Source organism: Lactuca virosa, chromosome 5 (assembly GCF_052849685.1).
Source record: "Lactuca virosa cultivar CGN04683 chromosome 5, Lactuca_virosa_CGN04683_v6, whole genome shotgun sequence".
Classification (NCBI taxonomy): Eukaryota; Viridiplantae; Streptophyta; class Magnoliopsida; order Asterales; family Asteraceae; genus Lactuca; species Lactuca virosa.
In genome coordinates, this window is record NC_136430.1 from 369363697 (window position 1) to 369381135 (window position 17439).

General features: G+C 37.5%; 1 protein-coding gene across 3 annotated transcripts; it reads right to left on the reverse strand.

Annotated features, from left to right (window-relative positions):
- Positions 1-1347: 1347 nt before the first annotated feature.
- Positions 1348-4444, reverse strand: LOC145112434 (F-box/kelch-repeat protein At3g06240-like). Of its 3 annotated transcripts, XM_079048597.1 has the most exons (4): positions 4375-4444; positions 3487-3602; positions 2965-3127; positions 1348-2876 (listed from the first exon to the last, which is right to left on the reverse strand). In XM_079048597.1, the coding sequence occupies exons 2-4, from the start codon at positions 3510-3512 to the stop codon at positions 1620-1622; spliced, it is 1446 nt and encodes a 481-aa protein (XP_078904723.1). In that variant the 5' UTR covers positions 3513-3602; positions 4375-4444; the 3' UTR covers positions 1348-1619. The 3 variants fall into 3 exon arrangements, with proteins under 3 accessions (XP_078904723.1, XP_078904722.1, XP_078904724.1); XM_079048596.1 differs by lacking the exon at positions 4375-4444 and having other exon boundaries at positions 3487-3910; XM_079048598.1 differs by lacking the exons at positions 3487-3602; positions 4375-4444 and adding an exon at positions 3200-3461.
- Positions 4445-17439: the final 12995 nt, after the last annotated feature.

A 17439-nucleotide genomic window follows, 5' to 3' on the forward strand; every position in this document is an offset into this window, starting at 1 on the left:
GCATTATAGTCATTTCAGTTTACCGAGGGACCAAAAATGCAACGAAACTACCTCAAAAGGACCAACAATCCAAAAAAGTTGTGGTTTGGACTAAAACCCCCAAAAAATACATACCACAGGGACATTTTTGCAATTATATCAAAAAAAAATTATATTATACCAGTCAAATGCTTAAATAGATATACTTTTTATTTATTTATTTTTGCCACCAAGGATAAGTAGATTACCTGTGACCAATAAACATGGGTCTTAAATAAAAGGGTAAATTTCATTCTATTATTTGGGTTAATATGCATGGTTGTTCCCTAACATTTTCTTAACTTGGATAGTCCTCAATGTTTGTTACATATATAGTCCCTACCATAAATAAAAAGATTGTTTTGTACTTGACTATTATTTTTTAATTTAGTTATAATTATGTATATTATTATACCATTCTATCTTTTTCTCTTACCCTACTTCATTAGATACTTCATTAGAGAACCCTCACCCATAAGAGAGCCCTAACTCATTAGAGAACCATATGAGATAACAGCCGCCAGAAATCTACGATGCCGATCGCCTCTCACCCACATCCGTCAAAAAGATCCGCCTACACTTCCCATTCTCGTTTTTCCTCCCATGCAACCAACCACGTACCATTCTTCCTCCGGCAACCAGAAGTCGTAGGTTATACTTCTGTCGTCAACCACCTTTCAACCACAACCGCTGAAACATTTGCATACCCTTCTCTTGCTCGTTTTCCTCCCCTGCAAACAAACCCATCTCCTTCTTCCTCTTGATCTGGGACATCGACACCGGATCTAATACAATGCTAGTGAACTCAACCATCACCACCACCCTGCATACGCATCTTCTTCAGCAATGATGAGCACATCCTGATGCGGAAGGGATTAGTTTGTTGGGGTGGATCAAAATGAAACTCAAGAACTAGTGGACGGCAAGAAGGAGATCGTCGGCGCCACCACTCAAGTCATCGTCGTACTCCGGACAAGAAGTGACATAGAGGGCAGATCTGGAGGTGGAGTTACGACATAGTAGTCAGTCGATGATTCATCATAGGACGATGTCGGCATATGGTGGCGGATGTGACAGTGTTGCTTGTCGGAGGTGCCGGTTATATGTACCACCGATGAGATGAGAGAAGAGGGGGAGAGACAGAAAGGCCTAAGATGATATCTGTTGAGTTTTACTTTTCAGTGATTTTCAAAGAGGAACTTGAGTATGTGTGTGTTTTTGTGTGCAAGAGATAACATGGATTAGAACCCACTAAAATTAATATAATTAAAGAAATAAAATCAGTAATAAAAAAACTAAAAACATATAGATAAAGGTACAAGAGTCATTTCAGGTCTCTTCTAGACTTACCACAAACAAAAACTAAACCAGCGGGATGGGCAGAGTAAAAAAAAATTAGGGACCAACCATATAAATTATCACGGGCATAGGGACCATTCATGTAATTTACCCTAAATAAAATAAGGCTAGACATCTGTTTAGTGTAAACCAACATGTGCAAATGTTAATCTGTCTGCAACAGAATATCAGATTGAACAACTAGAAAGAATATAGATAAACCTAATTAAAAAACACTGCATCATACTTGAAGTCTCTCCGTTTCAATTTTTTCCTCTATCATCATCCACCATCTCATACTTGGCAGGTGCTACCCAAACAAGACTGTCGACATACTCCACGATGTTTTGTATACAACAATCTGGAGGACAATAATGTTCAAACAATTTCAGCGTGTTTGCATTTGGATCATACAAGACAAGGTATTCGTCCTCCTCAAAGAGAAACTCATTGCGTGATGTGAATCCAAATACACATGCATACTCATTAAACCTTGAAAAGACATAGCGTTTCACCCATGATTCAGCAACCCCATACTTATCCATTACCCACACATCACAAGTACCATCAACCCTAACATGTGTAATCACACAGAGCTTTTCAGCCAAAACTCCTAAACTATTTTGACGGTTATCATCAAGTATAAAATCTGGAAGACGTATCTCACGGAATGTCTCTGAACCCAAATCAAATGCCACTATCCTTTCTGACTCATACTTCTCACCAATACAACCAAGCCAATGAAGATGGCCGTCATGACCATCAACACAAAAATAATTGCCATTGGTAAGGGTTGTGATGTGTGAGGGAAACCTCTCAGTGATCAACTCCCACAAACCCTTTCTCATACTATAAATCTCGACTTGCAGCCACGAATTAACGACATATGTGGGTGGTCCGCTAAGGCCTGTGAGCTTGACAAGTTTGTAATCATCTGTTTTGGGATCAAACCCAAACCCAAAAGAGACTTTGATCCAACTGTAACAAGGGGAGGGCGTGGAATATGGCGGAAGAGTTGACACGGCTGAAAGAGAAGGGTTCCAAATGTGAATGACAGAATGATTATCGTAAGAAGAGCATATTAAGCCGTTAACAGAACCAATAATCCTGATGCCATCTGTATGTCCGGATTGGGGGTTAACTGGGACTTTGATGAAATTAGCGACCTCAAGACGGAGACATCGACTCAGTTTTTCAGTGAATGGTTTAAAGTAGTAAAAAGAAGAAAATTCTTCTTCATGTTGGAAGACCAAGAGAATTTGATCGTTGTGATGGATGGAACGATGGAGGTGGGATTTTACAAAAGAGGAATGAGATAAAAGGGCATTCCATGATTTGGAGACAGATCTCATTTGAGCAAGTTGTTTGGCAAATAAGCGGATGAATATGTTTTCTAAAAGCTCCCCCTGGAGATTCTCCATAGTCGCCGGGTGTTGCGTTGAAGCCATTGATGTGATTGGAAGGTGTGTCCCATTATTATTAGTAAATGTTGAATCTCGAGCAATCTCGTCTTCAAGAACCTGAAGACAATATATAATAATATATTGGACTTGAAAATACGCTAAGGAATTGTTTTGCTTAAAAGATGAGCAAGAAGATATTACTCACCCTTGAACTGACAATGGAAGCATGGAAGTCATCCCTCTCGTCTCCATGTTTATGTCTTTTCATCGGGCCACTTGTTGTTGATGCTTCAAGCCTTAAAAGAGGAGTTAGTGACTCCTCCATGATTCTGGAATGCACCAAAGCCATCAAGCGCTGTGCTTCATACCTGTAGCAGCAATATATATCACATCAGTAGTGCCAGAACAATTCCAAAGAATAAGAATATTATGAAATTAACCACTATATAAAACGAAAAGCAGTGCCATTTCTGTCCACTTAAACAAATTTTCTGCTCTCCATACTAAATTAAATTGGCAACAAATATCAATATAGAAACACAGCCAAATTTACTAATTGATTGATGCATTGACCGCTTTTAACGGCTCAAAAGCAAGTTTTTGGCAAGTATGTCATGTGAAAAAGTAAAGCAGCTTATTGACAAATGAGCACACAACTCAGTTTACATATGCAGTATGAAGTAATAGGCTAATAGCAGTGTAGGATTTTACTAAAAGAAAGACCAACCTAGTAAAAGTCATTTGTTTCACCATTTGTTCAAGCTCTGATATCCCAGTGGCAGAAGAAATGCTAGCAAAATTTCCAACTTGATGAGTGCTTAATTCTGATGCTCCAGTTGATTTCTTCATTTCAGGAAACCAAGAGTGCATTGAGGTTAAAATGGTTACAGAGAAAATGGTAGTATAAGGAATTGAGAAGAGTACACGTTATTAATCAACTCGTAAAAAAAGTACTACAACCAACAATTAAACAATCCCCTCCATCTATTTTTAATAGTTAATTGTAATGACTCTCAAGTATGGACTAAAAACTATTAACAAATTAACAGATGAGGTTTTCTAGAGAGGTTGTTGTCAACAACGTAACAGGTTCTTGAATACATAGTCTAAATGAACTTGTGATATGGATGTGTGAACACAAGAAAACCAAGATAGCAAAGTAAAGTGTTGAAACAAATTCGCCCCACTACAACTGTCAACATTTATCACCTTATGAGCAAAGATAAAAATACTTGCAACTCACATGAATCAATGGATTGTATTTGTTCACAACTTCTAGGAAAGGGCATCCAAGTTGAACTAATATGAGGATGCCACTTGGTATTTTTATATAATATACAGAAAGTACGATCAAACAGCAGCACAAGCCATGGAGATGTATCACAAAACCAAACAAAAAATATATTACTATTTGTCCACTTAACTAAAATTAGCAAAATTCGAGAAACAACTTGATTAAAAACTAATATGTGAAAAATAAATGCAGTTTAAAAACTTGCAATTAAGCAAAAAATTAAAAAGCTATTAGCATTAAGTATTGAAACCATTATACAACATTTTAATATGTTAAGCACACGATTAAAATGGTTCAGGAAGCATGAATTAAGAAACTTACATTTGGCCGTGCCTCATGAGAAACATTTTGGGGTTCTTCATAAATCTCTGGTCATATAATAGCTTTTGTAAGAGGCATGTCCGCAGAAATACAAGTGAGGTAATGCAAAGGATATATCTAATATCAATATATATCTTAAGTTCCAGACATGCAAAAACATTTACAAGAACGACATTGTCAACTATTACAACAAAATGATTTAAAAATGCATATCAATGAGAGATAAATGGATGCTTAGATTCATAATTAACCTAGTATGAAGACAGTGATCCATGCGATGATGAAATGGTTAGTATATTCAAATATAATGATTTGACCACGTGACAACTATGATTATGTTTCAGATAATTTATTTATTTTGAGAGTTACCCGCAACTGAGTAAAAACTATATGTAAACCTAAATTGACTGATTACTTATAAAGAAGTAGCTTTTTGCACTCTGCAGCCATATTGAAGAAAACCTCTAGCAGTAAAAAAAAACATGCAGCATTAAGTACACAAACATTTCTAAAAATACGACACTACGATATATATAATAAGAGATTATAAGCATATTTCTGATTTGGACGTAAAAAAAAAGCGATCGTGACATAGATAAAAAAAAAGTGATCTTAAAAAAAAACCCACGATAAACCTCGACTCCAAGTCACGAACGGACGAACCCTACCAAGCATCTTCACTGTGACTGTCGATCATCGACATCTCCAAGGAATCCAAGAATCGATCATCGCTTGTACGATTCCTTGATTAATCGATCATCCTAAGATTGTTCGACCTCCGGTTCCAACGATCTTCATCATCAATTATCATCTTCTCAATTCTCAAGTCGACATCTTCATATTTTGATTCAATGATTCAAACTATGGATGCTCATGAAGATCAAGTAAGATTATATATTTGTATTTCTTGTTTTAAGCTCCATTTAACAATGTACTTTGTACTTTGTAGACATACATGCAAGATTTCTGTTATATTAGTTTATAGTATGAATGTAAGATTGTCAAAACTAAGAATTTATTTAGTTATATAATTAATGTGTTATATTGACAATGTAGGATTTGAATGGGTTACCAAACGTACCATCATCAAGATACCAAAACTCGGATGTTCATGATGCCAATAATGAAGATGGTAATCCGGCTATTTGGATTGGAAAAGACTTTGATGACCAACTAAGATTATCTCATTAGCAATATTTACTTCTTTAGCATTCTGTCGAAATTTTGAAAGTTGCATAACTCACTCAAATTAACTTGTTTTGAACTGAATCTTCTTCCTACATGTAGATTAGGATTTTTAGTTAAGTTTAGACTATAAAAACGCTTGATTTGGTTAAAAATTGAATGAGTTACAAGTCCTGTAAGGAAGGGTGTCAAATCAGAATTTTTTTTTATGTTTCAGCAATTAAACGTAATCTGACTTTGTTGTTCAAATGTGCATAACTCACTCAATTTAACTTGTTTTGACCTGAATCTTTTTCCTACATGTAGATTAGGATTTGTAGTTAAGTTTAGACTATAAAAACGCTTGATTTGGTAAAAAAATTGAATGAGTTACAAGCCCTGCAAGGAAGCGTGTCAAATCAGAAATTTTTTATGTTACAGCAATTAAACGTAATCTGACTTTGTTGTTCAAATGTGCATAACTCACTCAATTTAAGTTGTTTTGACCTGAATCTTTTTTCCTACACGTAGTTTAGGTTTTGTAGCTAAGTTAAGACTATAAAAATGCTTGATTTGATTAATAACTGAATGAGTTACAAGCCCCGCAAGGAAGCGTGTCAAATCAGAATTTTTTTTTTATTTTTCAGCAATTAAACGTAATCTGACTTATTATATATTTTATTTTGAGAATATAAGATTATGGAGAAGATTCAGAAGAAGATTATATAGAAGAAACACTGGAATGGAATGTTATACCAAGTGACGAATCAGACCAAGAAGAGAAGCCACAAGAACAACAACCTTCAAAAAAACGAAAATTTGCAACCCCACAAAAATGAAGGCAACCAAAAAAACCAACACAAAAAAAACCACCACTATCAAAAAAACAAACACAAGAAAAATACTCAACAAAACCAAAACCCAAGAACAAAAAAACGACTCAAAAGGAGTTAAATGACCGGATTAACCCAACCAGACGAGGTGAGGGTAGAGATAATTGTACCGCTCCTGTTTGGAATTACTTCGAGATAGAATGGATAAAGGAGGAAGATGGAATTGAAAGAGCGTGGCCGAATGTAATTATTGTTTAAAATTACTAGCCGCGGATGCAAACCGGAATGGGACAACTTCAATAAACAAGCATTTTAATGGCTGCAAGTTAAATCCGGACAACAAACCGAAAGAAGTTGATGACAAACAACAAAAGTTGTCATTTACAAAAGCCCCTAATGGTGAGGGTCATGTATACACATGGAAACATGATGATACTAGGATCTAACTTGCCTTACTAGACTTTTTCACCATCGGGGAACTACCCTTTAAATTCATTGAAAATGAGGCCTTTATAGAATTTGTAAACGCCCTCAATGGTAGGGTGAAATTGCCTTCAAGGCATAAAATTTCTCGTGATGTTGTGTCCTATTTAATGGAGAGGAAGAAGTTGTACAAACATTTGAGCAACCCCAAAACAGCCATCCACTTGACAACCGACACATGGACATCCTCGTGTCAAAAGATAAATTATATGGTTGTCACAGCCCACTTCATTGCCGAAGATTTTGTCATGCACAAAAGGGTAGTCAACTTTAGAGAGGTTGATACTCACAAAGCTGAAGACATGGCCCGGGAGTTGCTAATTTGCATAAACGAGTAGGGCATGAGGAATGTCATGACCATGGCCGTTGATAATGCCAAGACGAATGACGCGGAAATCAAGATCATTGTGAAAGAACTGTTGGGTATTTACGAGAATGGAAAACATTTTCACATTAGGTGTATGGCTCATATCATAAACCAAGTTTTGAAAATCGGGTTAAAACACAAATTTTACCAAGTAAAAAACGTACAGGATGCGGTGAAATACATTAGAGCCTCCCCGCAACAGATCAAGACCTTTAAACAAGCCATGAAGGATGCGGCTGTAGAAACTCAAAGGTTTTTGTGTGGTGAAACTCCAACAAGGTGGAACTCTACCTTTGAATTGCTAAGATCAGCATACGATGTCAAAGACGCGTTTCTCGAATATAGCCATCAAGGTAAATAAAACCAAATATGTTTCAACACTAAAAATTAGCAATATTTACTTCTTTAGCATTCTATCGAAATTTTGGAAGTTGCATAACTCACTCACTTTAAGTTGTTTTGACCTGAATCTTTTTTCTATATGTAGTTTAGGTTTTTTAGTTAAGGTTAGACTATAAAACCACTTGATTTGGTTAAAGATTGAATGAGTTACAAGCCCTGCAAGGAAGGGTGTCAAATCAGATTTTTTTTTTATGTTTCAGCAATTAAACGTAATTTGACTTTGTTGTTCAAATGTGCATAACTCACTCAATTTAACTTGTTTTGACCTGAATCTTTTTCCTACATGTAGATTAGGATTTTTAGTTAAGTTTAGACTATAAAAACGTTTGATTTGGTTAAAAATTGAATGAGTTACAAGCCCCACAAGGAAGGGTATCAAATCAGAATTTTTTTTTTATGTTTCAGCAATTAAACGTAATCTGACTTTGTTGTTCAAATGTGCATAACTCACTCAATATAAGTTGTTTTGACCTGAATTTTTTTCGTAAATGTAGATTAGGATTTTTATTTAATTTTAGACTATAAAAACGCTTGATTTGGTTAAAAATTGAATGAGTTACAAGCCTCGCAAGGAAGGGTGTCAAATCAGATTTTTTTTTATGTTTCGGCAATTAAACGTAATCTGACTGTGTTGTTCAAATGTGCATAACTCACTCAATTTAACTTCTTTTGACCTGAATCTTTTTCCTACATGTATATTAGGATTTTTAGTTAAGTTTAGGCTATAAAAACACTTGATTTGGTTAAAAACTGAATGAGTTACAATCCCCGCAAGGAAGGGTGTCAAATCAGAATTTTTTTTTTATGTTTCAGCAACATACATGAAACTTTGATTGTATTTTCTTTGTTCTTTTTTATAGATCCAATGTTTCAGAAAAGTGTGGAAAGGATACCATCGCATTCAAACTTTGAGATGATTAAAAAGGTGATGGAGTTCCTTGAGAAGTTTAAGAAGAAAACTGAAAAAGTTTCGTGTTCAACAAAGCCTATCTTCCATACGTATACCCGAGAGATCCTAGACATAGAGCAACATCTTAGGAAACATGAAACCAACACAGATTTTTGTTTATGGTACCGGATATGAAAGAAATATATGACAAATATTGGGGTGACTATGACAATATAAGTGATTATGTCTTCTTTGCGACATTGTTAGATCCTCAATGCAAGTCAAAGTTTTTGAAATTGTTTATACCTAAATCCTTAAAGCCAAGAAGAAAGATAATAAGATGTCCGTTGATGAGATAGAATCGAAATCACGTACAAAGGTTATTGATATCGAATGCAAATTGGACAAGTTTTTCAAGACATACTTGGAAAGGTCAAACATGACCTCATCATCTCAACAGGAAACTCCTGAAGAAGTTGTTAATTTTGATGACGAAAACGAATTCTTTGGAAGCTATATGACATCGGGAGGTTTCCCCTCGACTTCGTCACAAAGTCAATTGCAACGATACTTAAACGAGAACCCAATCGGATTTGACAAAGGTTATGATACTCTCACATGGTGGAAAAATAACGCGGTGCGGTTACCGATCGTTGCTCGAATGGCAAGAGGTATCAACCTTCTTTTACTCTAATTTTCATTTTTAATTTATAAATTCATGCCGTGTATTATACACTAATTGGTTTCTTAATAGATATTTTAGGGATGCAATTTTCCACCGTAGCATCCGAATCCACATTCAGTAACGGTCGTCGAGTAATTACCGACTACCGTACTAATTTGTCCGTTGTGATTGTGGAGGCATTGATATGCACTCAAGATTGGCTAAGAAAGAGTAGCTTGCATATATATGACTACGACGAAGTGCACGATGTGTTAGCTGACGATGACCTTGCTATTCGTAATACACCAATAATTGTTACATCTTATTAGTAATTGTTACATTTTATTAAGCAATAACGTTTTTCTTTTGTATTATATATAGACATTGTGGATGCTATACACAACTTGAAGCTAACGGGGAAGAGATCGGGGAATTAGTCAAAAAGTCAAATAGATGTTGGAATCCACATATTAGACTTTGTTTTTTTTTGTTGTTGGGGAAACTTGAAAGTATGTTTTGAATGTTGAAAATATATTTTGAATGTTGAATGTTTGAATGTTGGATAGTTAATGATGGTGCAATGGTTGTTTGAAAGAGAGAAATTGACTTATTTTTGATAATATCAAACTTGTAGTTTTTCATATATTGTCCAGCAAATGTTTTTTATGTAGATTACGTTCAAAAAAATAAACAAAACCCAACACTTTTACAAAATTACAAACAAAATCTATAGACCATTTATGAAACAATTAGTGCACACAAATATGTACTAAACAAAAACCAACAAGAACCGGGCATAAACCGAAACCGTAACCCAAAAATGCATTGCTATTTCTCGAAGACCGGTTCCAAAATCGAAAACCCGACAAAAATCGGAACCGGAACCGGTAGAATCGCCGGGCCGGTTCGGTTCTTGATTTTGGCCGAAGCCGCGTCCGAGTCGGGTCGGTTCCGGCCGGTTCGGTTCGTTTGCTCATGCCTAAGCTATTTACCGCGTGCACTATATGAAAACCTTATTTTTCTAACTCCCTCAACTAATTTTTTCACATCAATTTTTTTTAATTAAATTAAAAATATAAACTAAAAATAAAACATAACATTATTTTCATTTAAAAATAAAATTTTGTTAGTTTAAAACAAAAAAAAATCTAAAATAATATAAAAATAACATTTAATTAAAAAACCACACTATAAATAAAAAAAATACACGGTAATTAAAAAAATACTTCAAAAAGACAACATAATTTAAATCCTAAAATGAAAATTGAAATTAATTAGTTATTATTCACAGTTGAAATGTAGACATCTTCAATGTGATAAGTGAGATTGGATCGAAGTTGGTGGTGGGTTTCAACATTGTTTAATTCATGTACTATTTCTTTGTGATCGACTTCATCGGTGGAGGGGGGGGGGGGGTCAGGCTGATGCACAGGAGATATCGCAGCACCCTCATCTTTCAATATCATATTGTATAGTGTAATACAAACGTACATTATATTTTTTGTTTTCTTCACTGTCATAGCCCGTGTAGGCATTTTTAATATGTCCCAACGTCCTTTAAGGACCCAAAAGCACGTTCCACGTCCTTTCTTGTTGATTCTTGTGCCGCCTTGAATCATATTTTTTGTCGGTTACTAGATACGGATATGCCTTCACAAATACAGCCCATGATCAATATATTCCATCCGCAAGATAGTAACCATGCTTGTAGTGTTCATCATTCAGATAAAATGAACAATCGGGTCCTGTTGCATGATATTTCTCATCAAACAGTGGTGATTGGTAGAGAACGTTTAAATCATTGTTCGAACCGGCTACACCATAGAATGTATGTCAAAACCATAAATCTTGTGACGTCACCGCTTCTAGTATCATTGATGGATACTGATGGTCACCCCTTATGTATTGGCCTCTCAATTCCATTAGACAATTCCTCCAATTCCAATGTATGCATTCAATGCTACCAAGCATTCCAGGGAATCCATGTCTAGCTTCATGTGCTTCACACAAAAGTTGAATGTTAGTGGATGTTAGACGACGTAAATATTTATCCTTCATACAAAAGCATTCCAGGGAATCCAAGTCACCAACAATTTGCATAAACAAACTTTTTCTCATACGGAACCTTCTGCGGAATTACGCGTAACTATAGGTTGAATCGTCTGCAAAATAATGTCGGATCGGTAGTCATTCAACCTCTAAACGATCTCTTTGGATTGTGTTTCTCCTTTGAATGTTGCTTGAATTTGCATTATTATGAAGAAGAAGTTGTCCAGTACGAGACAATGCATGTAACAAATTATTGTTGATAAGTTCATCTTCAGATGATGAACTATCATCATTACCATCCATTACTATTTTCTGAACGTTTGGATTCATTTTAAGATGAGAGAAATGATAGAGAGAAAATGAAGCAAGCATATATATATATATATATATATATATATATATATATATATATATATATATATATATATAATGAAACAAGCATACGTATATATAGATAATCAAACAATTGTACATATAGAGAATCTTAATAAAAAGAAAAAGAAAAAAAAACATAATAATAAAGAGAAAGATTCTCCAATCAAATGATGTTGGCATTTTGAACTTCATGGGTTCTCAAACTCCCAATCATACTTAGTTGCAATTTGTCGTTACCTTTCAAGCATCGTGCATAAAATAACACCAGTAAATGATTATGCGGTCGGAGAAAATACTTCATATCTTGGTCCTCAATCTCCCGGTCCAACAGTTGAGCTTTCACTTTTTTATTTGATTGGTAACTGCGTAATTTTTCTTCCCGGTACTGTTTTCTCTCTTTCGTCTCTATGTTGGTTTCAATGTTGATGCCGACAATATGTTTGACGAGATTAAACATTTCATTTTGTGTTGACATTGTCGATGCAGCTTTCTTTCATTTTCTTTTTCCCTGAGGCGGTGAGTCTTCAACATTAAATGACTATTCATGTTGTTGGGAGAATCCAGGATGATACTGTGCATCGGAAGATGTTGTGTGGGCATTGGATGAAGATGTTTTGGTTCGTTTTGAAGAAAGAGGCGGGGAGTCTTCACCAGCTTTTGTAACCAATGGCCATTTCGCATTGTCTTTAAACCAATCCTATGTTTGCTGATGAGGAAAAGCTTTCTGATTAATACTCCTCTGATACTCTCTTAGTGAAGAATATAAAGCATCAGCCTCAGATATCCCGCTAGCCACACTATTCATCTTACGGTTATAGATGGATTTGAAAGCATTACATTTGTTTTGGAGGTCTTTCCATTTTGAGGTTACTTGGTGTCGTGACCGATCTGAACCTCCCATTTGAACATTAAAATGTCGTATAACCTTCCCACAAAATGCATCGAACCTTTGTTAATTTCCATGTTCTTTATCTTTAGAAACATCAACATATGCCTTAGCCAAAGCCAACTCTTTGTGTTCCACCCATGTCTTTCTCTTATGGCGGCGTGTATAGTTGCGAATTTTCTCAGCAACGGGTTGCAACTCCTCGTTGGTTTCTGCTTCGTTTCTTTCGTGAGTTGAGTCGTCACTAGAACTGTTAGATTCTACGTTCTGAGCATCATGGAACTGGATATTCTCGGATTGAGAATATTGGAATTGGGTTTCTAGACCCCTTTGAGAAAACTGATTCCATGGATTATAACTCTGATTTTCCTCTGGAAGCCTAAATGTGTTGTAAGATTGTTGCACTGGGAAATATTTTTTTAGCTAGTTTTGGTTTTGTTAATAGTTTAGGTATTGTTGATAGTTTGGATTTTGAAAATCTAGTAAAAAATGGAATATCATAACTTGAAACGTCTTGTGTGGATTTGTGTCTATGGCTAGAACTGGTTTGTTTAGCTTTGCATCGGGAATCCATTGAAGGTAATTGAAGAAATTGAGCAAATTATAAAAACTTTCAGAAAAAACAACTAGAATTTACTGAAATTTGAGTATTCTATTATGTAAAGTCTATACAAACTTGTATTATTGAATGCAAAAAATAAATAAATAAATAAATGGAAAAGCTAACAGATACATGCAAAAATTAAAGTAGGCAGGTGAAGGAATCAATGCTCTACATGCATGTCACATGCATTGGATTGTCAGTCAACATTCATTTGAAATTTAGTCAAAGTCAATGGGTTTGTGAAATCGATTAAATGCAATAAAGCCTTGAACCCGTTAAACCCGCTCAACAAGTTAAGGTTTCCCGACGGTATCCCCCGTACCGCCTATAACACCCTATTTCGAATCATTTCCCATCTTGGAGTAGTGATCATGGACTGGGTATTAGCGGGCTCTAGACCCTTGAATAATTGAGATTTGGACTCATTTGGGGTTGGATAATGTAAATTGGATGATTCGGGTACTCGGTTTGTGTTTTGGAGTCAAAGGGTATTTCGGTAATTTGTCGGCTCGGGCTTCTATGGAAAATGGATGTTCGTTCGGGATTTGGTAAGGCAGGTACAAGTTAATGGAAGTGTAGAACTTCTCGGTACCTTTTTATGGATATAAGGATCGTCGGAATCAGAATTATAACGAAGAAGTTATGGTCTTCGGAATATGTTCGGGCGTACTCATGTGAATGGCATTATGCTGCGCATAATGTTGAGTAAGCTTAGCGTACTGCAAGGGTCAGATCGGGTTTGCGAGACCTCATACGTTGGGCGTACGAAGGAAAGATGAAAACCCTAATTCTTGGAGTTGTAACCTATATAATCTCATTAAGTCTTTTAGGGTTGCTCCCTATACCAGCCTCCAAGTTCCCAAAACCCTATAAATCATCTCTAATCCCTCATGGTTGTAATTTTGAGCTTATAATGTGCATTTTGGTGTTTTTGGGTCATTTACAAGAAGATGGAGTTTGATGCAAGGTTGTGAATCAAGAATGAGCTTATGGATCTAGATTATGTGCTTCATTTCCACATTGTTTGAGGTAAAAAGCTTTGATCTTGTTCATTGTTGGCTTGGATCTAGTTTGTATGAGTTTTTGGTTCATTTTGGTCCCAATAATGAGATCTAGTGGTTTGGTACCACTCCAGAAGCTATGAGTTGCCACTCTTGGTGTTTCTGAGGTTCTAGATGCTTAAAGCTATCTCCTTTGGGGTTTAAAATTCCCCATGCATGAGATGGTGTCCATTTGGTGAAAGTATAATGTTTTATTTTGATATTGGGTTCTTTTGGGGCATGCAAAGTCATCAAGTCAATGACTTTATGGTTCTAAACGTTCTTTAAGAAGTAGATATATGGTTTGGACTCCTGGTCTTGAGCATTAAGTGCTTAATGGAGTTTTGGCTTATGTGGGTTGTATAAGATGAATATGATGCCATGTCACACTCACACTCCACATATGCTTCCTTAAAATCAAAAATCAAAGTGGCTTGTAGGATAGACCTTTTTAAAAGGTTCTGTTGGGTTTCACATCATCTTTCACGTTTCACAGTTGCGAAAGTGCATCATGTATCGGGAGGCGGTAGTATCGTTGGATGACATTCAGGTCGGTGAGCGCCTTTGTTATGTTGAGAGTTATGTGGCCATTCTGGAGAGAAGGGTGAAGGTTCTGGGGAACAAGGAGGTACCTTTGGAAAAGGTACGGTGGGAGCCCCAATGAGGTTCCGAGTGGACGTGGGAGCCGGAGGCAGAGATGCGGGGGCACTATCCAACGCCCCGATTCCCGAGTATCAATTTGTGGTTATAAGTTCTCATGATTTCAAGGTCTACTCGACGAGTCGGTTGCCTGACTCGTCGAGTAGCAGCGGGTTGGCCACGTGTTTAAGTGACCTACTCGCCGAGTCCAAGAAGGGACTCGACGAGTAGGAGCTGGAGGATGAAACCCTAATTCCGGGGTTTTGCACCCTATTTAAAGGTCCTTAATTTTCCTTCCCAGCCTCCCTTGTCACCTTCACATCCAGAGAAAACCCTAATGCTAGCTAGTATCTATTCTTGAGTGTGTGAGACCAAAGAGAGTGTACTGGAGCATTTCTTGAAGAGTTGAGAGCTTGGGACAAGAAAGAGCTTGTAGATCCAGCCCTTCCAGTTTTGTGGCATCAAGATTAAGGTATAAAGCTACCACCTTTACATTTCATTGCTTAGATCTCCCTTTTGTGGAAGAGAATGGTCATTTCTAGGGCAAGATGGAGTCATCTTCAGGTTTGAGCTTGTCACAAGGGCAAAGTTTCAGATCTTTACTCCCCTAGGCTTGGTGGACAGAAAGCCTCAAGCTTTATGAAGCTTTGACCCTCCTTCATGTCCAAAACCTTCTCCTAATGCTAGTTATGAGTGTTTTAGTTCCATAGAGCTTTGCATGCATGTAAAGTTAGCAACTTTACGTGATAACAACACCCTAGGAGCCTAAATCTACAGTTTGGAGCCTTGGTTTCACGAAGAAGCTTCTGTATGGATGAAGGACTGAAGGGACTCGGCGAGTCAGTATAGTGACTCGGCGAGTCCGGTGAAGATTGCCTTGGACTCGGCGAGTCAGTTGAGTAACTCGACGAGTTGAGGTCAACATGGACTGTTGACCTTGACAGTTGACTTTGACTTTGACCAAGAATTGACCAGTTTGTCTCCTGATGGTATTTTGGTAATGTAGGAATTTATGGATTTGGTCCTATGGTGGTGATAAGTGGTGGAGTTCGGGGCTGTGACTCGGGGGTTTGATCTTATCTCTATGTTTCGGCATTTCAAGGTGAGTTATCTTCACTATATCAACAGGGTCTACGACACCAAGGTCGTCCCTTTACCGGATTTGTATCCGGGTAATTGCATGATATGTTTACTAATCTGTTAGATCTGCGTCCTGGTAGTTAGGACGGTATTATGTTTAGTGACATGGTTTAGGTCGGTATCCTGGTATATAGGATGATGCTATGTTAGATTACATCTTGGTTTAGGATGGTTGCTATGTTAGATTACATCCTGGTTTTAGGATGGTTGCTATGTTAGATTACATCCTGGTTTAGGATGGTTGCTATGCTAGTAATCTGTTTGATTGATATCCTGGTTGTAGGATGGTTTGTATGTTAGAGATCGGTTAGATCTGTATGACTATCTGTTATTGCATGCTAGCGTATGATATTTATGTGCACATGTTTATTGGTTTGGGAAAGGGTTGAGGCATGTCCTGTTGTGTGCAGTAGGCCAAGACACCCTGGGCAGACTGGGTAGACAGCATGCCCGGGCCGGGCAAATCTAGTCAGGCCGAAGGACCAGCGAGCGGTCCGGATAGGCTGAAGGCCCCGAGGAGGGCGGTCCAGACGTGTCGAGGGTCGGAGAGTGGGCCAGATAGACTGAAGGCCCGATGAGGGCGGCCCGGTCATACTGTAGACTCAGAGAGGGGATCAGGTGGACTGAAGGCCCGGGGCGGGCGGACCAGGTATTGCAGGAAAAATGAGGACATTTTGTAGGTGAAGAGTACGATAAATATTTGGGACAGGAAAAATGGAATGTCCCGATGTCACAACAGGTATTGCAGAGCCATTACCAACATAAATAGAACGAGGAGAATAATGATTATTAGATACGAAATTTAGTATCCCTGTATTTGTGTGAACATGGTCAGTTGTGCCAGTATCGATGACCCATCCGCTATTTACCGGGTCATTTAAAGTCATGGCAAATGCGGAAGTGATGTGGGCCGATCGCTGGCTAACCAGGCCCAGGGAGGCTGATTTGGGCCAGAAGTCTGCATATGGGCATGTGGGGTACTTATTGATGGCGTAGGGGGCCTGCTTCCAAGAAGACCTGGGCTATTGGAGGTGGGTTTTCCCCAAAATAGGCTGCTATGAGGAGCCGGCTGTGAAAGTGAGCGGGAGTTGGCCCACGGGTGTTGGTTTTGACCGAAAGCGGTCCATGAGTGATGATCGGAAGTGGGCGGTGGAATATATACTCACCCATATTGGTTGTTGTGAGGTAGTGGACCTGCAGCAAAGGGAGGAACCTGTTGTCGGAGGCGATAGTTGTGACGACCTCCTCCACGAAGGGCGGAATTCCCATGGTATGAACTACACCTAGCAATCTGTGTCTGTGTGTCGTGTATTCGTGTCAGACACGAATTTGCTAAACACGAACACGTCACGAATTATATATCGTGTTTGGGGTATCAAACACGAACACGACACGTAAAAAAATCGTTTTACACGTGACACGATACGAATCGACACGTTTTTTAGCCGTGTTACACGAGAAAACACGAATAGACACGTTTTTAATGGTTTTTTTAAGCTATGGCTATAAACTAGTTATTGACTTTTACAA

Excerpts from the sequence above, each read along its gene's own strand:
- LOC145112434 (XM_079048596.1), bottom strand. The coding sequence starts at position 3,629 with ATGCACTCTTGGTTTCCTGAAATGAAGAAATCAACTGGAGCATCAGAA. Across the intron at positions 3,128-3,486 it reads AAACAAATGACTTTTACTAG|GTATGAAGCACAGCGCTTGA; the intron begins GTTGGTCTTTCT and ends TTGCTGCTACAG. Across the intron at positions 2,877-2,964 it reads CTTCCATTGTCAGTTCAAGG|GTTCTTGAAGACGAGATTGC; the intron begins GTGAGTAATATC and ends TATTGTCTTCAG.